The sequence below is a fragment of the Leptosomus discolor genome, chromosome 7 (genome assembly GCF_034619465.1).
Source record: "Leptosomus discolor isolate bLepDis1 chromosome 7, bLepDis1.hap2, whole genome shotgun sequence".
In the NCBI taxonomy this organism is placed as follows: domain Eukaryota; kingdom Metazoa; phylum Chordata; class Aves; order Leptosomiformes; family Leptosomidae; genus Leptosomus; species Leptosomus discolor.
The window spans coordinates 13,506,935-13,532,702 of NC_141397.1; the positions used below are offsets into that span (position 1 = coordinate 13,506,935).

Sequence of the window (25,768 nt, forward strand, 5' to 3'; positions counted from 1 at the left end):
TGCTTTAGAATTATTTGAGAACTCAAAAGGATGGTTATCGCAGCTCCTAATACCTATGTGTGATTTGGCTCTGCTATGAACTGACACTGGTAATGATCAGCTCAGAACACATACATGAAAAATAAATAATGATGCTACCTAAGTTTCTTGTCAAGAGGTGGTCTTAATCAAAGTATTCTGAAGTAAAATTTATTGTGCAATTTCTCTGAGTCACAGCTTCAGAAAATGAACAATAGCGAGGTGCTAGATCTCTGGAGGAGGCACGTTAAAACTGAGTTGAAGTTCAGGAAAATAAGAACAATGTATCTATTTCTTACCATTTAAATGTCTGATATATTAATGCAAAGGATGATTACAGCCATTAAACACAGATCAATGTCTACATTTTAGCCATCTAAATGTACCAGACACGCACAACAATTACAAGAAAAATGCTGATTGATTATGTTGTAGTTATCAGCAGATGCATTTAAAAGTAAGGCATCAGTTTAAAAATACGAGTATCAAGGAGACGTGAATTCCATCTGTGAAGCAAACAATATTGTTTCATCACAATAAGCATCATTGACCTTGACTGTGAATGGTATATTTTTAAACTAGCAGTAGGAAGATGATTCAATCTCTGCAGTTTTCTAAGATGAAAACGTTTTGTTTTAAGCAAGCCTTATTCAAAAGCATTTCTCTCTTCACTAAGTAGCCATTATGAGAGATGAGAGACAGATATATGAATATGATGGATTAAAAAGTTTTATCTATAAGAAAATAAGCAATATATATTGAAGATTTACCAAGACATTTTACATATATCATTGAGCCTGTGGAATTAATGACAAAAAAGACCTGCTAGTTGATCTAATCCATCCCTCAGTTCACTGCAGAAACATTTCCTTATGTTACATTTTCCAGTTCTTTCTTTAGTCCGTTCTTAAACTGATTTACCTCATTAGACCTACCCTAAATGTACCTGTGTTTAGAAAAATTTATCCCAGTTATTCATCTATCTGAACTATTTTAAACAATTTCTCCTCTCCTTTGGTGTGTATCCTGTATATCTATGTGCAATTAATTTATATTCCTACAAAGATTTAATAGACTTTTGTTTCCTTAGAATTTAGGTTTCCAACAGGTTTCATTCTTGTTTGGGCTTTATGACTTACTTATTTTTTCAAAATCCTTGAAATCTTTCTTTTGGAATTTTCGAATAACTTATTTTTCAAGTTTAGGCAACTCTTGAGACCACTTTTTAAAAGAATAAATAAGTAAAAACATTAAATATGCAATAATTTTTGACACCCTTCCCAAATTTTAAAGCCTGGATTAAAAAAAAAAAAAAAAAAAAAAAAAAAAAGCTTTTGCAGGCACTCAGCTTTAATTCCTGCTCCCTTCTCCTTTTTAAAAAGCTTTTTAATCCACTCTACTTTAATTCTAGCCAACTTGTAATGTAACTGATTTAAACTGAATTTGACAGTGGTGCAAAGGTCTAAAAGCCAACAAGTTCCTGTGAATCAGCAGGCACAGTATATGGCTGGGGCCATGTGCAATCCAAGAAACTGCCTGTGACAGTTTGTAGAAGCAAGGCATTGTGTCTGGCGCTGGCCTGCCCCGCAGCCACCACGCACCAGCAATCAACACCCATGTTGTGGCCACCCAGCTGGGGCACAGGCACCTCTGCACTCATGACCACCAAAAAAAAAAATGGCCTTGACAAGGAATTTAAGCAGTATTGATAAAAACCATTTCTAAAAGAAGGGAGGAATGCTGCAAAAAGGTTTAGAAAAAATGACTTCAAACTGGATTTACATTAATTCAATTTAACTTACACAGCTGCTGGTACGCGGATACTCCAGATTGCGATTAGATGCGTTATCGGAAGTAGTTCAGCTACAGAACTCACATTGGCAACGTTTTACCTCCTGCTTTTAGTATATACGTCACTGCATATGAATGCCCTTAGCCTTAAAAAATGCCAGCGAGCTGACTGCAACGCTATACGTAAAACTTCCATTTTTCACGGCATATGAATAGTCAAGGTAAAGATTCAAAATAAATGTAATAAAACAAACCCAGATGCTTCTAAACTGCTTCTGTATTCTTGTTTGGGATAAAAGTGACTTCTGAAACACTTTATTTATGTAGGGTCTTAGTTCAGTGAACTTAGTTCAGTCAGAAATAGCTTACCGGGTTTTGTTCATCAAGTCTGCTCCACGCGCTTTGTAGTAATCTAAATTTTGTTGGAATTGGTGAGTCACTGGTCTTGGATTTCTCTAAAAAAAAAATAAAAAAAAGAGATAATAAAAATATTTTTAAACAGAATACCTTATCGGAATTTTCTGCAAGATTTAAAGCAGAGACAAGAAATATGCTTATTAATGAAGACCAGAAATTTAAAGAATAATTTATTTTCCCAGGATCTTGGTTTCTCAAGGCAGTAATGCCAGTTACATAAAAGTGAAGTCTTACAATACCTAATGATAAGTGTTACCGGTAATCCCACTCCATGCTCACAGAAATCAGTGTTCTTCCACACAGTGATGAGGCTGGAGGCTGTAGCGGTAACATTTCTAATTAAATCAACAATTCTTGGACAAGTTCAGATACTGATCTGACTTCTTCCTTTAGCTGACGTACAGAATTTTACCACCTCTAAGCTGAAGTAATAGGTTTTTAAAGAAACTACAGCTAACATTTTGAATTGAATGCATCACTAGCAGTGCCTCGGGTAAGCCAAGAATGAAATTTAGCGAGACAACCTGAACACCGCCACTAGATGGCACACGGAGACTTTTTTCTCTCCAAATTTCACCCTACTCGAAACAGAGGCCACGATTAAAGAACTGGTCTCCTATAAAACAATGTATATAATTAACATTGAAACCAGAAGCCACTTGTTAGTCTCCACCTCTGCCACAATGAAACTATTTCACCACAGCACGTTGCCTTCAGTAGTTCTGAAATCGTCCTTTTCGGATCTAATAATCCACTGAACACTGATCAAGCGTAGACCACAGTATATGCACAAAGTATCTTGGTCAGGGTGACTTCTGGGGTCAAATTTAAGGCTAGGAACTTCCAGATCGTTTCCTGCAGTCAGAACTTAATCTTGTGTGAAATGTCTCATTTTCTTTCTTTGGAAACACATTAAACATTTTAAAAATATATCCTGTCTGTAAAGTTCATTAAAAAATGAAACAACTAAAAGCTATTAGACAAGCATTAAAAAAATCCTCATCTATCCTACCACCCACGTTGTAAATGGCCTATGTTTTTCTTCTTCTGTTATAAAAACAATATTTGCATAACTCTACCCATTCATATGGCTTGTAAGTCAGTCCGCAGCAACTGACAGCAGTAACAATGAATCAGCTTTAGTTACTATTGCTCTAGTTTGGCAATTCAATGCATTTCTATGATAATCAAATCCAAACTGACGTGATGAGGATAACTGATGGTTCTGTGACTACTATGCAAGTAATCAAACTGCAACTTTTCTCCCATGAATTAACTTTTTTGTTTAAGTGCCTTGATGACAATTTCAACAAGGTGGAAGAGTAAGAGATGGTTAAAATAACAGGCACTTCTAAGTCATAAGACAGCCCTTTGAAAAATTCACATTACCAGATGCTAACCAGTTTTGCAGTTTGTTCCAAATAACTCAGCATACATTTTAAACTTAACAACAACAAAAATAAATTTCTTTTCCACCATGCAATAAATAATAATAAAAAAGATTACTACACACTGCTTCTGAATGAAAAAAAAAAAAAAGAGGAAAAGATATGTGGAACAGTATCTTGAAATATATTTATGCAGAAATGACAAGCAATTCGAGACACGAAAGGCTGATCCACTATCTAAGTACTCAAAGCCATTAATAGGAATAATGATCTAACTCGAACATATGAATGAGGCTCAAGCATTACTTTCACAGGGGCCTATTTAAATTCCTATGAGGTTTAAAGGTATCAAAGGAAGAAGCAGTTTAAAGTACTGTTACATGCAGTGAAAAAAAAAAGCCCTCAGAAAAAATGCTGTTGAAAAAACATTAGAAATGCAAAGCAGTAAATACCAAGGGTTACTGGTGCAATGCCTTTTGTAACACTATAGAGATACCCTTTCGCAATATTTCATTGCTTAAAAAAACCCAACCTGACATGTATGTTAGCAGACAAGTATCTGTGAAGGATCACCACAGAAATTTTAAATACTTCCAGAAACTGAAATTTAGGCAGCAAAAAATAAGGGTTTATGAAGATTATGATCTTTATGTCACTGTGATTGTCCTTTAAATTTTGTATTCTTTTTAACCATTTCAGAAAGTTAAATACAAGAAGCAGAAAGGAAAACCTACAATGTCTCTTCCTTACGAATTTTAAACTAATTGCCCTCCCTAAGCATCCAATTTGAGCTGCCCCCTATATTATATTCCAGGTACTCACACTGAAGAGTAAACAAATTTATTTACAGCAAAAGATAGCTCAATACTTGAAATCCCTCTTCCCCACACCCATTTTGTAGGAGCAGTCTGCTGGTTTTATAATTCTTCTAATCTTAATTTCTAGCTAGAATGAGTTTAGTTTCAACTGGTAGAAAATGTCCAATTTATACTTTTAAAAAGACAATACATGAAACTCAGATATAGAAGCACACATAGAAACTGATGTGATTTTGGACTTTGTCTCTTCAAAATGTGTAAGCCACAGCTCAAAGGGAAGAGATGCTTTAAAAAGTTTTAGGTACCTCTGAGGCACTGTCTCTGAGACCTTCCCTGCCTAAAAGATGCCCTCCTTCATTTGCCTGCTGAAGTCCTGACCCTCGTCCTCCTGCTTCTGTTCCCAGCCACCACTCCACTGACTCACTGCAGTTCCTGTGGTCAGCAGGAGGTTTTTGGGAACTTTCTATTTGGCTTTATTCTCTTCCAGGGACACGGGACTGAGTAAAGTTACACCCACGCCTGCTCTTTTCCTAGGTGGGGGGCTGAGGCTGTGGTCACAATCACACCGAATACAGCAGAGATTCCCTAAACTTGCCTAAATGGCTGAAAAGCAATTCCCACCGGCTAAGGATTGTGCTCCATATGCTCGAATTCCCTAGTATAGCCCTTCTCCTCCCTGGGCTCTGGAGACATATCACATCACATTACCCACAGAGTAGATATGATATAGCAAAGCACACTTGTGCGTGACAGAAGTCACAGGCAGACTGTTCTACAGCATACCAGCAAAACCAGGTTGCTGCTGCAATGTAACGTTTCACCATCTGAATACACGTTATTTGTAAAAGTTTAGATGCAGGTGCAAACAGAGGAATCTCTATAACACTCTTTTCCTTTGTCAAGGTATTTCCTTTCCTCCCTCTTTATTATTACTAACGGAAGAAAAATCAAATATAATTTTGCACAAAATCTGAAGGTTCAGAATAAGACACAACAATGAAAAGAAGATTTTCAATATGTTTGATGAAAAATGAGACTTATTTTAGCAAACATGCTATTGCCTCAATGTCAAGGGAAAAGCATTCGTCATTAGAGAAACGAATTGCTCAGCTGTTTATAAGCAAAAAGCTCTGGGGGAATTTCTCAAGGCCCAAACCACAAAGCATTGCAGGGTTAAGCAAACATATGTTGCAGGTGTTTTAGGGTAGACAGGTGGGAAAACCTCAGCTACTGAAAAATACTCCACTTAATAGATTGTATCTGAAACTAGATAACCTAAATGCAACAGAGAAACCACAAACAAAACAGCAGCAGTGGCTTATACATACATGCAGCTATAGGCTCACCAAAACAATCATCTCACTAGAGCCAAAGGGGATTTTGTTTAACTAGTTTTTTTCAATATATTAAACACGTGCTGCCAAATATATATCTTTTTTTCTAAACTAATAATATTTTAAGCCTAAACCAAAGAACAGACTGAACTAAGCATATATTAAAAAAGAGAAAGATAAGGATGCAGTGCTGTTCTCTTGATTTAAATATTTTTTAAGGAGCCAGTTTCCTCCTTTCCCCCCTCTTTAGCTGACAGGGCAACAGTTGATTTTTTTTTCATAATTCTCATACAGCCTATAACACTTTTGTATTAAAATGCTATTTTTTTCCCTTTCATTTGTTTCTAATGAAAGCTGGAGAGGCATATGGCCCTATATCCAGTAATGACTGGGAGGTCAGCAAAGGTTTACCTTTCCTTTCTAGATCACCTATAAAGATGACGCAAACATGGCAAAAATTTGGACTGGGAACAGAGCTGAAATACAGCAGCTGAGATGTGGATAAGGGATACAGTTTGTTCAGTTCGGCAGCAATTTTTCTATTAGGCACAAATAATTAATATGAAGTGCATGCTAATGATTACCTAATATCCTAGTCACACAGAGGATGTCACCTTTCCTCTTCTTACTCTTTTGTCAGGTATCCAAGCAGCTGTCTCCACTCCATGACTAGACTTACACAGTATAAGCAATGGCTTAACATTACAAAACGTTTTGGTATGTTTGTGTATAGTAAACAACCAACATGAAACTCCAGAGCACCCAAGCAGATGCCACTCCCCAAACAAAACTTTCCTTTCACCTTCTAGTTTCCTCCTCCCTAGTTATACCTGCTGCACAACACACAATCTGCTGGAGCACAAAAGGTAGTCACTCCATCCACCTAAGAACCAGAGTTAAACGCTTACTGAAAAGAAAAATAACCCAGTGAGACATTAGAAGACATAATGTGCTATTGCCAATTTTAAAGCGGTTCAAGGCCAATGGCAAAATGTTTTTCAAAACGTAGGTTGACTGTCCACATCTATCAACCCTACGTATGAAAGCAGCACAACATGAAAAGTATCCTGCACAGAACTAATAAAGAACTTCCTCTAATCACAGGAGTCAGGAGATCTGTGCACTAATACTGGTGTTGGCAAAGAACACCATAATTCTCAGACTGGGAATAATGCTTCCTGTTCACGTTTTCCAGAAAAATGCTGTAGGTCTCAATCGCAGAACTCATTATTTACAATGCAATAACAGCATGAAGAATTATCATATTTAATTGTTTCTAAAGAAAACTAGGGAGTGCCTTTTTTTTTTTTTTTTTTTTTTTTTTTTTTTCCCTGAAACAACAAAAATTCCCAGAAAGAACTGAAAAGGAAAGAAATTCAGTTAATTGGGTCAAGGCAGGAAAAACCCCCTGAACTCCGATCAAGCTGAAATAAATTACCTTCAGTTTTGTTATGTGACAACCCTCCATTCCCCTGGCAACTAGAAATTTCAGAGACCAGGAAGATATTTTAAATACTGTGCATTATGGTCTGTTTTTAACTTCACACACACATGCTATCTCTCACATGGGCATTCTATGACAAGAGATAAAGGACTGAAAAAAATGACAAGTGAGATTTAAAAATACTTCAGTGACTTGACTGAAAGAAATTTCTAGTTGTATATTTCGGCTTGTTGTCCAAATTGATTGTGAAGCCCTTTCCCCGCCCCCATTTCTAGTTTTACAGCATATTGTGTTTTAACAGGTAGATCAAATCCTATCAAATCAGCTTTTATGGATATTCCAGACAAAAAAACTCCAACCTGCCAATGTTCAAGTTCATAATCTGTGTAAAATCCCCATCTTGCATCAACAGAATCACTTAAGTACCTTTTAAATCTGCCTCTTAATGTAGCCGCCTATTTTTCAGCTGAACCCTTGGTTTTAAGAAGTAAATTAACTAAATACTGAGGTATAAATCTGACAGTGTTCAGCCCTATCATGTGACAGATTTATGCTCTGGCATCTTGCAGCCCTGCACGGTTAGGAACAGGAGTTTTACAACATTGAGGAGGAAAGATCCAGGCTTTTGAAGGGAACACACAGCAAGCCTTGCTTTAAACCCTGGAATGCTCCAAATTATAAGATTTAAAATATGACATCTTTATGTACAGAAAAGCTACCACATTATGGTTTTATTGGCACTCATTTTGGACAACCTGCATAACTCACTGATGGGTTTGTGAGTAATGCAGTTATCCAAAGCTTATATTGATAAAAACCTTATAACCACACTTGCAGCATTTATCTTCTCCAGATACATGCTTGTACACAAATCTCACATATCAGGGAAAAACAAGAACATTTTAAGGTGCTACTTGGTTATTTCTTCTATGTAGAAAAGAAACAGACTAATTTATGTTCCATGTGTGATGTGCTATGTAAAACACATGAAAAATGTCCCTAGCGGACTTCTTTCATAGCACCCCATGCACACAGCACAGCAAAAGGAATATGATGTTCAAGTCTTCTCTAAACTGCAGGGAGAAGCTAAGGTCCTCCTCGCGCTTCTGAACTCCTTTCATTTTGGGATTCCAATAATGAGGATACTGCAGACCCATTTTGATCACTACTGCTCCTTAAAAAGATAAAGGACAAAGACTTCACATCTCCAAACCTAATTTTCTCTAAAATGTTAACAGCAAAGGCTAAAATGTACCATTCCCACTTGGGAGTATTTTGCTCTTTCGGAGAAGTGTTTCCCAATACAAATGTACTCAAATAACTTTGTGGACAACAATTAATACATTAATATTTACTATAAAATATGTCAATACACCAGCAGTATATCTACATTTATATCAGAACAGACAGAACTTAAATTCCATCATAATAGACTGGATATGATTCAGTAGCTTGTCTTTCATACATTATTGAAAAGTTATGAATCTATTTTATATAACTCCCAGTTTGTGTTTTGCAAATTTTAGTCAAATAAATAAATAATGATACAGAGAACTTTTGATTAGGCAGAATCAAAGTGCTTTAAGTGCTTCCTTCTGATGAACTACCTTGCAAACTAGAAGTGATTAATTGAATTGTCAGGTTGCACATAAGAAGAACCATAATCACCTCACTCTAACACTGTTAAATACATTTTATTAGTGTAATTTTATAAATAACATCATTACTCTTTAGGAGAGGGTCAGCAGCTTTAGATGACTTTTTAAAGAGAAGTAAACCAATCATTTGAAAGAAACAGCCCCAAGAAATTCACAAGCAATAAGTTTTATTGGTAGCTAAAGTAATTAAGAGCTTAAAGTGCTTCAGCTTCTTGCTTTAGCATCAAGTAGAATCAGAATTGCTTTTACTTTGCTACTAAGGATATCGACTTGCTTAAAGAGAAAGAACAGTTTAAAATTTTGGCTTCCAAAGAGAACTTTCTCTTCCATCTTGCCTCTCTAAAGTACTTGCCCTTAATATCACAGACCTTATGAATTCCCAGCCAATATCAATGGGAATGCTGATCAGCACAGCAGAATAATTCCTTCCCTATTTCCAAACATAAACAAAATTATATTTTTCCAAATATAAATTTTGAAATATACATTTTCCCCGATCACCCCTCTGGCCTGAACACGATATTGCCACATCTCATGCTTTCTGATTAATAGGGAAGACACCTCGATAAAAAGCACAATTATGAAATCTTCAGAGAAGATCAAAAATGCAAACACTTTTTTTTCCCCTGGTGTTTGGAATTAGCCCAATGACCGATCTGCAAGTAGTTGCCTTGACTATTTATTAAATAATGCATATGTTACTTGCTGATCTATACCACACTGTTATATACTTGTTTTAATATTAGCCAAAAGTAGAAACAATGGTTCCTAACTCCTCTTTGGCTTTCTCCTCTGAAAGACTCTGCACCTCTCCACCTGCCCAGAAATCACCAGCCACACCACCAGCTCCTCACCGCCCTCAAGGCCAGCAGCTCTCCTGCTGGGTCACACAAGACTGGCAATGAAGTCAACTTGCCCTCCTTGCTGGGCTCCGCTCCCTGCCAGGAGTGGACTGCAGCACCACCTTGCTCAGCCCTACACAGAACTGGGACAAGCCCTTTATTCCTGCACCATCTTACCTGTGCCACAGCTTTGTCTTAACTATGAGAGTGTTAGGAAGCTTTGCTTTATTCTGTATTATTTCCCACCATTTTCCTATTCAGTTAAACGCAATGGCTGCTTAACCCAGGTTGATACAGTATTTGTGGGTTCTTAACCAAACAACTGGCCTGTGCATACAACACTAAAGAGAGAGCCATATTGGAAACTGCATTGTTGTTGGCAATCTAAGAGATCGGCTTTCTCCTTCAAGTGATGACTACTGTGTTATGATACTGAGGAATAAGAAGCACTTTGAGAGATTTTTCATTTGAAAAGTCTTGACGGGATGACTAACGAACTACTTTCAAAGGCTTTTTTCCTGAAAATACTACTTGTGATGTACAGGATACTTTGAAGATGACTATTTTATAGTGGGTCAATTAAATGGTTAACATAACAAGGGAGATTGCAACAAACTTCGAGAAAGATGAGAAAGTTATTGTATTATGAGTATTGACCCCATAGCCTTTTTATATTTTAAAATGCATAGGTGCACTGGGAATTAAGGTTTTGAAACAAATGTACAAAACCGAAGAGGATTTTTAATTCATGGTACACTTACTATTTTTATGTGGTACTATGGCAACATGGTTATTCCAAGTAATTTATCATTAAACTCATAGCTGCCTGTCATACCTTATTCTATTAATGAAACACAATAACTGAATATTTAAAACAATAATTCTTAAAACAAAGCAATGTCTATCTCCTTCGAAAGCAAAAGTTTCCGATTTTAAGAACATGAACACAAAGAACAAGTTAACAGCATGGCTTTTACATGTAAAATATATGCGATTCTTAGTTGTATAGGCCCACGTTAAAAAGCTTAGCATGTAGTTACAGGAAAACCATCGATTTATTCAAAGTGAGGTGTTTAGATTACATCTAACCTTACTGTGTTTGCAAATGGGGAAGTTAGACCACCAAAATGCTAGGGTTTGCTACAAGTAATTGAATGCGGTTATAAAACCAGAGGTCAATTTGAAGATCCTGACACATTTTTGTCCATAAAAATCTATCTGTGTTGCATTAAACATCCAAGATCCCAAACTTTCAGAAATTAAGGCAGATAGAATTTCTCTGTGAATCACCGAAAGTAAATGCATTTATTTTTTGTTTCTCTTAATTCCTTTCCTCCCAGACGAAGAGACATGTACTTTGCTTTTTTGGAAAATCTTGTTTCCTTTATCAGTCATATCCCCTGTCAAGGCAACTCTCCTTTAAAGTGCAGGTGACTTTATTTGTACCGCCAGCTCATACTGCATTGGGATATCCATTATCCCAGCTTCCTGATACACCCAAAGCCCCTAATGTATTACTGCGAATCTCCTGAAATATCAGTCACATTCTCCATGATGGAAAAAAAAAGGAAAAAAGCCAAAAGCAAACTTTTATTCGGAGCCCGCCGCCCCCTTGCTGGTACCTCTCCAACAAAATGGACTCCGCACCCCAGTAGTACCTCTGTGTGTACGTACAAATTAATGAGTTGCTAATGCCCAAACACTACTAGATCCCAACTTCTGATTGGCTGCAATCTGGTCATTAAAGAGTGGTAATTAATGCCAGATTGCACACACAATGCTAACAAACAGACAAACAAAACCACCCCAAACCTGCTTTTCTCCTGCCACAAACAGCAAAACAAACAATACTGACATAACGGCAGCTTTCAAAGGACAGTTGCAGCTCTGCAGCGGCACCTCAGTTAATGAGCATATAGAAAAGAATTTATCTGAAGAAGAAGAAAGTGAAACTCAACAGCCTTTCAGGAACATGAAACTAGCTTGGAGAAAACTCTGAGATGGTGGCAGCTACTTAAGAAGAAAATTCAGCTGAAAATAAATGTACAAAGAGTTCAGTTCAAAATTTCAGTAATGTCTTTTCCCCTTGTCACTTACTGCTCGGATTGTGAAAAGTGTTAAAAGCTGGAATGCAGATTTCTCTGACTAATCGTTATATGAGTGATCATGACCATATATTATTGCTTAAGTTTTCTGGCAGTACCTGTAATTTCAGTCATGATGAACTAATATGACTTCTTTGAAATGTCATGTATGCTTCATCACGGATTTAGTTAGAATTTAATATTATTATACGGCCACTTTCAATGTCAGCAAATAGCTTAAAATACAATGTTGAGAAAATATCAGCAGCAGTAACTAGAATATTATTAGCATAACTAACAAATTAATTCCCATCGACCAAGCACAACCACTTTCTTTTTTCTTTTTTTGAATTGATGGCTTATGATAAAAGGTGTCTCCACTGAATTAAGCGCCTAACTAGTTTGCTCAATGAATGGAGTAACTCACCATGTTAAAATACCTGAAAGCAAACTTATTTTACAAAAATATTAAGAATAAATACAGTAAGCTTTCAGACAAAGGATGGTTGTCAGGTTCTTAGTATGCAATGTAAAACTAGTATTCTACGCAGTGCTTCAGTTTTCTAATAAGTCACTGTGATAAGGTTAACACTTCAACACAGAACAACATACAAATAAGAACACCCAAAGACGAAAATTACTTTGCTTATGTTGCTGTATTAGAATTTTATTTGCTAAAGGGTGAAAACAGATTTGCAAAATTCACAGTTAACTTAAAACAATAGTTTTAAACCTTTTATTCCTAGCCCTGGCTGCCTTCAGGAAGGAAAGAACATCTGGTTATTTAAGGAACACAATATGTTCACATTTTCTATGACTTTTGTTTCTAATTGGGTTTTTTAATTTTTTTTTTTTATTTGAACAACTCTAGTTAGAACTATGTTTTTTAATCACTTTATATTTTTCCACTGCCCTATCTCCGTACCTCTACTTCTTAATTTTGCAGACTTTGCTTTGAAAATTAACTCAATGGTTTTGATAAGGAAAAAAATGAAGAAAATCGGTCACTCGTGGGATATTAAATACACCAAGACACACCTTCAGTAAATGCTTTTGTATATACACAAAAAACCCCTCCCTTATTTTCTCATTTCTCATATACATACTTTTAATAGCCCATTCTTCCATAAGAAGCTCTACCTTTACATTCAGAAGGACTATAAGTGCATATAAGCTACTTTAATACAAATAATTGAGGTAATTATCTGCTCAGAGATTAGAAATGTGAAACAAATACTCTGCTAATCAGGTTAACTTTATCAACGTATGCAAAGGCAACGACAGTGATTTGAGCTTTTCATTCCATGTTTTCCTAAGAACTGGAGCTAGCCAAATGTGAAATAGGCTGCAATTCAGTTATTCTGCACTGATCCATGCTCATGCCTGTAAAATTATTATCTCTCAGGCCCCCCTTCAGACGCAGGTGCACTAACTTGTTTTCGGCTATTACGGAGACGTGTATTTCTCTTCTATGGCACTGGAATATATCAGGGATGTGGTATCTAAAACATCGTCTCATCCCAACTGCCAACTGGGTTCACAAAGTGAAAAAGAGAGCTGCTGTATGCATTAGATCAATGACAAGCACTAATTACTTTTCATACCATTGTTATTACTGGATAATGCTAAGGCTTCTGCTAAGGTTTGATTCCACAAAAGGTCAGGAAATTGTATTTGTCCATCTCTAAGAAAAAAAATGCTGCCCTTCTTTTAAGTATAGCTTTCTTTTAACATTTAAGTTCTTCTCCTGGTGATGCCTGCAGTGAAAAGAAGCAAACAAAACTTGACAGGTTCATCAAGCCAAAGTTTAGCTCTCCTGATAGTCTACAAGACAAGTAAGTAAGGAGGAGATATCTGTTACATCAGACCAAGGAAACAGAAGAAATAATGGATGGTATTAGACATGCAAACCCAGAGTACCTCCAGAATTGAAGTTTCCAATGGAAAGGCTGCATCATGTCCATTTTAACTGCTTCACCATTTACGACAGGATTGGTCCTTAAGAACCTTTCAGTTTTACATACATACCACCCACCTTTCTTAGTCCAAATACCCCACAACTTCCTCTTAGTGAGATTATTTGGTATTTATCTAGCTGCAAAAATAATCCCAAAGACAATATATATTAACAAATCTGCAAGAGGCAGATTCCTGTTTGCTCCTGCCCATGACTTCTAAACTGCATTTCTTGTCCAGCTGAGATTTAAAGTTCTACGGGGCAGAGAGCAAGCCTCTCTCAGATATTTGGAACAGCACTAAAGATTCTTGCTGTGTTCAACAAATAATGAAATAAGCCACTGGACCATGCAACAGTCTCCCATAGAAGAGTTCCCCAACATCACATATTAAAACCCAAGAACAGTCTTGGAAGAAATGCCACACAGAACAACTCAGCCCTGGCTCAGGAGATTTAAATTGCACTGAACCATATGTAATTTCCCATTAGAAACCAGAAGCTGGTGACGGAGAAACGCACAGGAAAACATCAAAGGAGGAAGAAAAATCATTAAGCACTGAATTTGCTAATCATCATTTACAAGTTAAACTACTAAAATCTCCTTGTCTTTTCTTCCAATCTCCTTTTATCTGCTCAGGGAATAAAGGCAAACTGAATTATCTTTATGCAGGTAGCAAAAAAAAGGTATCATAATTTTCCCACTTATATTGGTATATAATCCGTGTACTGACTTTAGATTCCTACAGCACCCATGATGTCTTGCTGAGTCTTCCCTTTCATTCTGTGTAATGAAAAATTTTGACAGACTTGAAAATTTTTATGTATAGGTCTTATAGAATAATAAGACTTCCATTTCAGAAATATGTTGGATTGAACCAACATATGCTTAAAGACACATAAGTGAAACTTAAAATCATACCTACGGAAAGATAAGAAAGAGGTACTCAAGTCATAGCATTGAAAATTTTCTTTCTCAGACCAGAAGCTATTTTTTTCTTTTAGAGTGATCCTTCAGAACACTTAACTGTAAGAAGTCCAGATCTGCTTATGCGGTCTCAACCCAAAGACCCAATGTAAAACCAGACGTGGCTGGAAGTCCCTTAGGGCTCTTCATTCTCTGGAAATCACAGCTTCCTAACCTTCAGAGTATTTCCCATGCAGGTAAGTACGGCTCAGAAATGAGGAACAATTGTAATTAATCACATTTAAATCGACAAAACAGCTAGCAGTCTTTGCATGAAAGAGCTTTAAGTACTCATTCACCTGAGTGAAGGGAGAAATACCTGAAAGACATGGTAGGAACTACACCCAGTATTTTTCTGAAAGGTGTTCGAGGAACATCTGAGAATGTTAATTAATAGGACACTGAGGCCTTATGAGCCTGATAACTTCATTCTGTTGGAGACAAGAGCATAAGGAGCGGAATAGTGATCAAGCTTCTTTCACGGGAAGTTGGTAGTTTATTTTTGTTTCCTTCAGCTTGTAGGATATCTTGCATTCTGCCTAGGGTGCTTCAGAGGACATCTGAATAATTAGTCATTATTCTATCTTTTAACATATACCTTCAATAAATGACAGATTACATATTGGATTGTTTGATATATTAGCACAATTTTTCCTCCTCTGTATCTTCCCTCTAAAGAATACTTCTATCTTGCTTTGCTAAGAGAGTACATAAATAAATGCTGGGCAGTCTGATTTCACAGACTGGTGCTGAAATCTGAAGAAAGATTCCTGAGATCTAACATTACAAACTTTCTTACACACTGAAAAGGCGATATACTTTACTTCTCGTCATGAAAGAAATCTTTGTGCCCGAGAGGAATGAAGAAAGCAGCTGTAAGGATGCAGATTTCTGCAAAAAACTGATATAGAAACAAAGAGACAATTTTTTTCTTAATCCCTAAAAGTGTAAACATTGGTACTGAATGAAATTTTGCAGAAGGCAGTCAGAGTGCAGAAGCGATGAATTTTTCACTTTCAAAGGTGACATGCATCATGAAGATGAGGGAAATCAGACTTTACACTGGCAGCCTACTAATGGGACATGCACAAAGACAGTTCAAAACCAGCAGCACAAATTCTGATATCTGCCAAAGATCTGAGTACTGCAAAGATTACTGTGTACAGCTTCATCTCAAACGCTTTATCCACTATACTGTGGATATCTGCTGTATATTATATCCACAAATATACATATACCAAATCTAAAACAGCAAGAGGTTCACCTTTTTTTTAGTATAGATATAAAAAACTGTATACTGTAACATAAAATTTATGAATGTATACATTTTACTCGTGAATCTTTTCAGACTGTAACAGCAGACTCTCTTTTTAATTGAAAACCATCACATAACTATTATATATTGGGTGGGGGTAGTGCTTTAAGGATTAACAGTGATTAATCTGCAGAAATCCCATGAAAAAGGTCTTACAGATGAAATTGCATGACAGTTTCTACACAGCTTACTATGTTATTATATAAAATATTACTGTTTCCCTCAAAAGAATACTTTATCGTGAAAGATGTTTGTGCAGAATACCAAGCAAAGGTATTCTAAGAGCATAAACATCTGCAGTTACCATCCTTTAAAGAGTAAATGAACTTGTTTCTACTCTTGCTTACCAATTCTTTCCTTCAGCTTTCTTGTCAGGTAAGAAGAAACTTGTAACTACAGTTTAGACCCCAAAATGTAGGTTGTTATGAACTTCACAGTATTTAGAACATTTTATTATAGAAATTCTTTGTATTTACAAAGCAAGCATCTCACCTTTGGATCTCGGAGAAAAAGAGCTCTTAGGATAAGGGAGTGCACATCTCCGATAGGTGGATAATGCATCAGAAGTCCCAAACAGGTCTGATAGTTACTTGAAATCACTGCAATGAAAATGTAAGGAAAAAAAAAAGAGTGAAAAAAGTGTGAAATATTACTATCTATTTTGATATTCCAAAGCAGTACCTTTTCCAGTAGATTCATGACAGTTCAGATTCAGCTGTCTTTTCCCACATTAAGTCTCTCAGAACTCAAGCAGTGCTCAGAGTAAAAGAAGATATTGCATAATCAAGCTTCATGACTACACTTGGTCCAATATCATTAAGGACAATGCTAAACCTACCTCTGACTTTATGTCATAGACATTTGTGTTAGCTCCAGATCTAGATGCCTAAATTTAGATCTCTGCAGCTGTGCACCTAAAGCCTGCCTGAGTCAGTGGAGGTAAGGGCAATACAGTCAGTGGAGCCTGAAGACCTAGTCCTACTCTCCAAAATGGACACTGACTTTTCAGATGCTCATCTGCATTCACCTAAATTTAAGTATGACAATTTGTGAGAGAAGTTTTACCTTCGGTCCTGCTTTTGTGATAACTTTCCCTGACTCCGACAATTCTTTGCTGAAACGTTGTTCTTACGTACATATACATAGAGAAGCCCATACACATAAATATACACATACATAAAACGTCAACAACTCCTTGTTTTCTCATAAATCAGAAACTATTCACAAAATGTTCAGGAAAAAGAGAAAAAGCTAGATTTTAATTTCTTAAATACTTAAAATTATACCAATAAATTTATTAGAATTTTTTACTTATTCAGGAAATTTTCAGCATGCTTTGCTAAAGTTTATAATTTTGTTATAATTGTGCTTGATTTTATCTGACTCTATGTAAGTATACTCTATGTTTCTTTGCTTGTCATTGTCATCTGTTTTTTTTTTTTTTTTTCTTTTTTTTCCCCCGAATCAATCTAATTATGAGTGCAATTATTAAAGACATCTTTTCAGGCAGGTCTATGTAAACTACTTCATTTCTTTTGCACCAACTAAATCCAGGCAATCCATCTGCCACAGCTGTCAAAGTAATGCCTGTTAATGATGCTTGCACTCTGCAACATAAAGACAGCCTCCAACAACAGTAATTGTAAATAAATTTTTAACAAACTTTACTATTCTGAGAACTTTAGCTGTAGTAACAAATACTTTTAATTAATCAGGCCTCTACACCAGAAAGGATGATTGCAAATACAACATTACTTTGAATCAATAAAAGGCAAAATAAAGGACTGTTTGTGGACAGAAAGATTTTGAATGTTTTACTTTTTTTCTTTCATGTGAATAAGCCTCATATCCTCCTGTACCTTTCCTCCCTCAACAAGAGGATTATGGGGAAAACATGCAGGACTGGGCAAAATGAATAATTATAATCTGTGTAGGGAACCACTTTATCATCTTCATTTCCGTTGCTGATCCGACAGCTTGTAATTTCATACATCTGCTTTCATTTGTAAAGCACTCACTTATCCTACTCATTCTTTATCTGTTCTGCCTGTTCTTTTTCCTACCCTTTGTTTTTCTTGTTCATATTCAGGTACCTGTTTTTTCTTCTCAAAGTCACAAAGCTGGCATAATGAACACAATACAATGGTCTCCGTCAGAGTTCTTTCAGAGGAGTATAATACCAGCACCACATAGTAGATACCCAATCAAACTCATATGTAAATCAAATTTAAGATACTGTACTGCAGTTATGACCATGATGCCTTTTTACCAAAGCAAATGAAAATATCGACAATTGACAGTAAATTCTAAATACTTTCATAAACGATAGGCAGTAAGACCAATGCATTCATCTTCTGAACAGATCAGTATGTGCCCTATTCTGCAACGTAAAATAGATTAAAATTATCCTTTATTTATTTTTTCCTGGAAGAGTTCTTTGCTGCTGTACAGGCACAGAGAAAAGTAAATATTAAAAAGGTAATTTATTTTAATGGTGCTGACTTGACCCCCGACAAAAAAAAATATTTTCAACCACAAGACATTTACTCTAATTATAATTTTTTTGAAAAGTATAATACTGAAGCTATTGAAAAATGGAAAAAAAATCAAACTGTTGGGCAATGACCTGTGTCCCCTCTGATCCCTAAAAGTTAAATTTTAAAATGAAACCCTGCCATCCAAAGAAGATAAAAGTCTCCATCACTTCAATGTGGAAGGCCTGCTAACTTTCATAATTACTTTATCTTTAGGGTTTTCCCCACATATTTAGCTGTCCCCTTTCAATGCAAAAATCTTTACAGAAAAGAACATTGTTGCCAGTGCCCTATTTGCTGGGGAACCTTGGGTTAAAGGGATTACTTTCCTGAAACACCTCTTGGTACCCTCTGTTTCAGGGCGATCTGTAATGCTCTCCATGAGCGGGGAATGTGCGCTTGCAGCCCAAAAGGCCAATCGCATCCTGGGCTGTATCAAAAGCAGTGTAGCCAGCAGGTCAAGGGAGGGGATTCTCCCCCTGTACTCTGCTCTGGTGAGGCCCCACCTGCAGTGCTGTGTCCATCTCTGAAGTCCTCAGCAAAAGAAGGACATGGACCTGTTGGAGCAGGTCCAGAGGAGGGCCACAAAAACGATCAGGGGGCTGGAGCACCTCCCCTGTGAGGACAGGCTGAGAGTCAGGTTTGTTCAGCCTGGAGAAGAGAAGGCTCCAGGGAGACCTTAGAGTGGCCTTTCAATATATTAAGGGGCTATAAGAATGACAGAGACTTCTTACCAGGGCCTGTAGTAACAGGAAAAAGGACAACGGTTTTAAACTGAATGAGGATAGACTTAGATTGGACATAAGGAAGAAATTCTTTACTGTGAGGGTGATGAGGCACTGGACCAGGTTGCTCAGAGAGGCTGCAGATGCTCCCTCCCTGGCAGTGTTCAAGGCCAGGTTGGATGGGGCTTTGAGCAGCCTGGTCTAGTGGAAGGTGTCCCTGTCCATGGCAGGGGTTGGACTAGAAGATCCTGGAAGGTCCCTTCCAATCCAAACCAGTCTATGATTCTTGTCTCTTCAGGACAGAATGTATAATATCATCCAACAGAGTGGCAGTTTTCTAAAAAATGATAGAGAAAATAATAGTAAAACAAAATGAACACCCCTTCTCTGAACATGCATATCAGAGTTAAAAGGATTTCTAAGAATCAACCATAGGATAAAATTTCTGGAAGGAGATTCTGTGCAATACAAATTTATCCAGTCTCAGCAGTAGTTGGATGGTGCTGAAATTCAATGGTGAAATATCTTACACTGTGGCCAGATGCACTGTAATAAGCTTGGTGTTTCTGTACCTGTGCTTTTTCTTCACTAATTGTCTTTGCAAGAGTCACATTTGGAGCCAACTTTTATTGTGAACAACAAGTTCTCACTTCTCCAAAGGAGAGTACTATTGGTATTTCTAGCGAAGGGAGTAGAGAAACTCCTCTACGTAGAGAAACCAATCTTACTGCCTTTTGATTAATATTTGTTATGCAGTGCCCAGAGGAACATCAACTTCCTTTCTCCCTTCTGCTTTAGATAAGACTGGCTTTTCTCTCTTGGTCCAACAATAATTCCTGGATGCAAGCAGCAGTAATAGTGGCGGAAAACATGTAAACTAACTGTACCTGACCTCAACAAAGTCCTAATTTTCTGCCACATGTCATTTCTTCAGAGTTCAATGTTTGATGTCACTCATCCTGTATCCAGATGACTTCGTAACCTAGGAAAGGTGGGACTACTTCCCCCTCCTGCTTTATGCATGGCTATGTTCTCTTTAGTAAAAAATTAAATTGAGTTAAACATAAATAATACGAACATCTTGCACTATAACAAAAATAACAAATCAGCTCCTCTAAGAAGAGGCTGTGGCTCCTTTATTTCCCTCTAAATATTCAGAACGGTTTTAGAGAAGAAAAAGTATATCCTAACAATGGCCGTAGCTAGACTTCAAGTGGGAACGTGACAAAAAGATACTTATTCTAACACTGAATAGTCAAAATTAGCTCCTGGTGCAATAATGACATTAGTTTACTATACAAAATATAGATGGGTCTTCCAGGTTTGTTCATTTTTCTCCTTCCTGAAGGAAACTGTTTAAAATACATATATTTTTGCACCACATCCTCCTCTCAATTCTGATTTCATCAATAATTGCATATACATCCCTATTGGTGAAAAAGAAGTAACAATCGTGCTTCTGATTTGACAGATTTTTTTTTAGAAAAAGGTTGTTTTGTCTGAATTTTTCCAAAGAAACCCAGAAAAAAATGTATTAATACTCACAGATACTTCGGTACACAACCCTGCACTTGGCTTGTGAGGATTATCTACTCCACAGATAAAGCTCTGCTTGGATACAGATGTAAAACTGAACAGAGCAGTTTACAGAATGGCTGTGTACATAATTATGTATCTGTAATCCCTAAAATGCATAAACAATAATCTAATAATCTAAATGCTCCTTTCTCCATTAATAATATATAGTTTGAGTAATAGAGGATTTCAAAACTAAAATAAAATGAAAAATATAGCAGAAATAATACTTTCCTAAAATCATGTCCTTGAGAACATCATAATAAAATACAGGAAAAAATCCATCAATTCCCAAACCAGCAACTTCTCCTCAATCCCCAAAAGTGTTGGTATAAAAGAATCTGCATAATTTTTAAACTTTCAAATGCCTTCAGTACTGTGTTGTTATCATTGGTTACGTTTGACGTTTTTATAACATAGTATCTTAGAAGCTCTATTATTATTCCTATTGTTTCAATGTTTTTTAACTGAAACTTTCCAGATGGTTTATTTATAATGATTAACAACATCAGACTTTTCGAGCTAACATTTCCTTTCACCAAATAAAGAGAACCTTTTAGAAACTTATTTTATTTGAAAATGTTTTTAAAAATATTACAACAGAACTTTGAACTCCATTCAAAGCTCAAATATCATCAGCAATAAAACACAAGGAAAAATGGAAAACTTTTCTATTACAGATATGTAAGAAAAGCTTTCTTTCATCAAACCCAGAATGGTGGAAATTGCTACAGTTTGAGCTTGACTTTGAAGATACATCCAAGTCTACATTATTTATGACTGGGTATTTTGTTTCACCATTCTATTAGGCTTAGAGTAAATAACTAGTTCCAACTATAGAACAAAAAGTTACTTATTATAAAAACAGTAAATGTACGGAGTATTAGCTGTCCTGATGACATGACTTTGCATCTCACTTGGGCAAATGTACTCCACTCTAAAGCTGTTTACTACTCTTTTTACGAAGCCTGGGGATTTCAGAGAAAAGAGGGAGACTGATTTCATACAGATGCCTAGAACACATTTTTAGCTCAAGTTTTTATTTACCTTATACCAATACCTGTACATGAGCACCACAAAGCAAAAGAAAATAAACCCAGAACAAACTTCCCTCCCCAAGAAGAGAGGGTGCTTACAAATACATCTCTATTTTTTTTTTTAAAGGGAAATGATGACACAAAATAAAATACTGATGTTAAGACACAGTTTTACATGTATCTGTACTACATATCTATACAAAAAAATTTAAGATTATTTCAGTTTACTGCACGTAAACAAGCCAGATTTAGATTGCAGAACATTATGACCTGGAATCAGATCATCCTGAAACAGCAGCATTAATTTTGAAACCTCTAAACTGAATTAAATGTCCATTTCTTCGAGAAGAATGTAAGGTAGCTCTATATGCTGCATGTTTATTAAAAAAGTAATTAAAAAAACCACATGAAGGCAGGCAGTGGAACGACAGTACGTGCAAAGTACATGCACATTATATTTTCAAGATTGGGCCCTAAAATAGGAACCACAGATGTTGAAAACTTCATGTGTCCCAGAATACAAAATTGTGTCAAATATGCGACCTTGTTATAACCTAAAGCTTACAGATTGTATATAATTAACTCTGAACAGCATGCTATGGAATTCATATATTTAATGACAGACATGCATCTTGCTGCACAACACATACTTTCTTGCGGCAAAGTTGCATACGGAATTTTTTCCAAAATACGATGAGACAGAAATAAATGTCTCAATCGTTACATATCTTCCTCCTCCCATTCACAATTATATAAGCTAACAATATTTTTGTGATTTCTTATTTGTCCCAACGTAATGTATTTATTGGTCATCACTAACCCATAAGAATTCGCCTTTGCACATATTTCTGGTGTACTAAAATAAAATAAAATGAAATAATAATTTTTAAAGATGCCACTCTTGCATAGAATAAACATATTTTTCAATTGTTACTCATCTCTGCATTTACATTTCCTTCAAGATATATCTTTGAAAATTATGAGTCATTGTCTTGTGCATTTTCACATTTCTCATAGCAGAACAGTATAAAAATATTTCCAGTGTCAAAAGGCAGCTTTACTCAATTCATCAGCTTGGTCAGAAGGTGGAGCTCTATACATACCTGTATCACTTACTGCACATAAAACCTGCAACTTCATATAAAACCACAGAACTACTCAGAAAACAAACTGCATTTAACTCCAAGACATTATTTGTTTCATAAATACAGCAGACCGCGTCAGATAATAAATGGCTCCCCTCCTACCATTTGGAACATGTTTCAGTATGTTAAAAAAGTCACAATGATATTTAGCATTTCTTAAGTCCTCTTTTTCTTTGAAAAATAGGTCTGCATTCTTTTTAAAAGATTGTAAGATAGTTGGTACTTACAGGCATCTCTAATATACAACAACATGGCTACAAAAATGTAGTCAACTAAATTCAGGGTGATACTGTCAGCAAATAGAGCATCCCAGACAACCAGAAGGTCCTGGAGTGGGAATTCACGTCCAAACAGGAGCCTTACCCATCGCCTGAAAAAAAGGAAAATATGTGATTTGTATTTCTCCGTTTTGCCAAGTATGGTAAAGTCAGAATACATATATCAGCTACAATCCAAAACATTTTACCAGAAAATTTTGCCAAGTGTGAAGATCTGTGATAACCACTTAGCTAATTGTATTTGTAGAAATGTTACTGCATCTACATTAAAGCGATACATTACAGACTGTGGAAGCTTAACTGACTAATATTATTACATGGGTGAACCTCGAAGGACAAAATATATCAACCCTATATATCATATTTTAAAGCATTTAATGTGATGGTGATCTAAGATGAAAGGGAGAAAATGTTATGCAAGAATAGCTTGGAATAGCAAAAACAGGAGGGTGAAGCCAGTGGTTTATGAGAAGCCCTGAAAACCTCAGTCAAGTGAAAGCCAGTTCAGAGGCAGATGCCAAACAGCAGTTAAAATGGACCGGGTCACACTTACTTTGAAGCGGCTTCCTCCCTGTTATTGATGACAGCGTTTGCAGAGCCACGTAAAACGTGCTATGGATGCTATTTTGATTAGATCTGATTTAAGTCTTTACTAGGTTTAGTGATAATCTACATGTAAACTGTATCGTTAATTCCTGTTCATATCTGTGCTGTTTTCATACATAGCAGAATGTGAAAACCTGTCATTAAATGCAGTATTTGCATGAGGCTCGAAGATGGAGATGCAGTAGAAGAAAATGATTTCTCAAGATTTCTTATTTCCAGTTCTGGCTCTTAAACTGACTTGCTGACCTCAGGAAAGGCACTTCCCCTTCCTACTCCAGAACAAACCTGCTAGCTTTGTACCTTTTCAGTTAGGATTATCTAAGGCTACATTTGAAAGAGCTAAAGAATAGCTAGTAACATTAATCCTCAAATAGTTATTAAGAAATGGACTTAAAAATAATGAATTACACTTTTAGCTGGGATACGCAAATTACTACACATGTGGAATCTGTTTATTCAGTGGCAAGAAAAGATGGATTGCAAATTTCTGTTAAGCAAATTAAGTCATTCTTAAAACTCACAAAAATTTCTAAAAAGGCAACTAGAAATTTCAGCAAGATGAGTTTCACTTGTAAGAATTCATGTTTAACCATTTTTGTCCCAGAACTCATTGCTGATGTAAGGCACGTGTTGTTTTTTATTCCTGATTCCAGTAATAAAAGTTCATTTCTAGACAAACAAACGCCAACACATCAGTCGAGCACAAGCTTTTAAGATAGCAAAAATCTGTACAAAAAGACTCTCTCTTACAAAAGAAATTCAAAGGGACTGTTTTGTAAATCAAGGTTTTGTTCACTAAACTTTTATTCCGCCGCCACTGGAACCATAAGCATAACCTGCAAAAACATCCATGTTACGGATTTAGAGACCAATACACAGAATTTTTTCCCTTGCATGTTCCCCTTTAAAAGTGAAAATACACGCTTTCAAAAGACAGCATCATCACATCCTTATATCAAACATTATGTTCTAAGGTCTCGTAACTTTATATGTTAGTGTAGTAATTATAAAAGTCACAACGTTAGCTATGGCAAAGCACAAACTCTCTGTGTAGTTCCCTCTCTGATCAAACCCCTTTCCTATGAGGACTTATTTTCAGACCTCAGAAAGAGAAGTCAGAAGAACTGTTAACACAAAAGCAAGGCTTAGCTAGTCCATTTAATACATCTGTTCTGAGGGGTTTCACCATACAGTGGCACATTTCCCTACAGTGCCTAGCCTACAGGAGACTATTATCCTACACTGACTCAAACGTTACCCAAACTCTGCGTGAAGCCTATTACTTGCATTAACAACCCCTCCCACCTGTAAAACTGCAACTTTCAACTTACCAAACTGTTAGGCAAGAAATTTCAGCTATGCTTGAAACGTTTCAGCTGACTTTGCTTGCAACTACTCAAATCTCATTCAGAAGCCTTGCTAAAAGTCTAATACACTTCAAGGGAAAAAATACACCATGGTGTAATGGGATTTGTTATTAGTCTTTTATTAGAAATCTCTTTTGCTTCTTTACTACTTCATTATGCAGTGTTAATCGTTTGTAGATGCAGGTTTATTCTCCTCAAGCAGAAGTCATTCCTTTTTTCTCCAGCTTTTATATTTTCTCCTGGGGAAATTAAATCTCAGTCCCCAGAGGTATCATGTTTCACAGATGCAGACTGCTGAAGAACAACTGGACTTCCTTTTGCAACCATAATATTACCGTTAATTATTTGAACCTCGCTGTCTTAAAGGGAGTAAGCAATTCATACTGTTGTAAATGCATATATAGTAACTGCTCTCTTATTTTCTTCGGCAGCATTTAGCTCATAGCATCTATAAACCAAGGACCCTACTGC

The 25,768-nt window shown here is 36.3% G+C and overlaps 1 protein-coding gene across 4 annotated transcripts in view; it reads right to left on the reverse strand.

Annotated features, from left to right (window-relative positions):
• TBC1D5 (TBC1 domain family member 5) overlaps positions 1-25,768 on the reverse strand; it is a 192,942-nt gene that overhangs the window by 59,054 nt on the left and 108,120 nt on the right. For all 4 annotated transcript variants that reach the window (XM_086467911.1, XM_086467910.1, XM_086467909.1 and 1 more), the window contains exons 12-14: positions 23,274-23,416; positions 16,523-16,629; positions 2,179-2,264 (exon numbers count right to left, since the gene is read on the reverse strand). In XM_086467911.1, the coding sequence (XP_086324037.1) occupies positions 2,179-2,264; positions 16,523-16,629; positions 23,274-23,416 (336 nt within the window). The remainder of the gene's footprint in view (positions 1-2,178; positions 2,265-16,522; positions 16,630-23,273; positions 23,417-25,768) is intronic.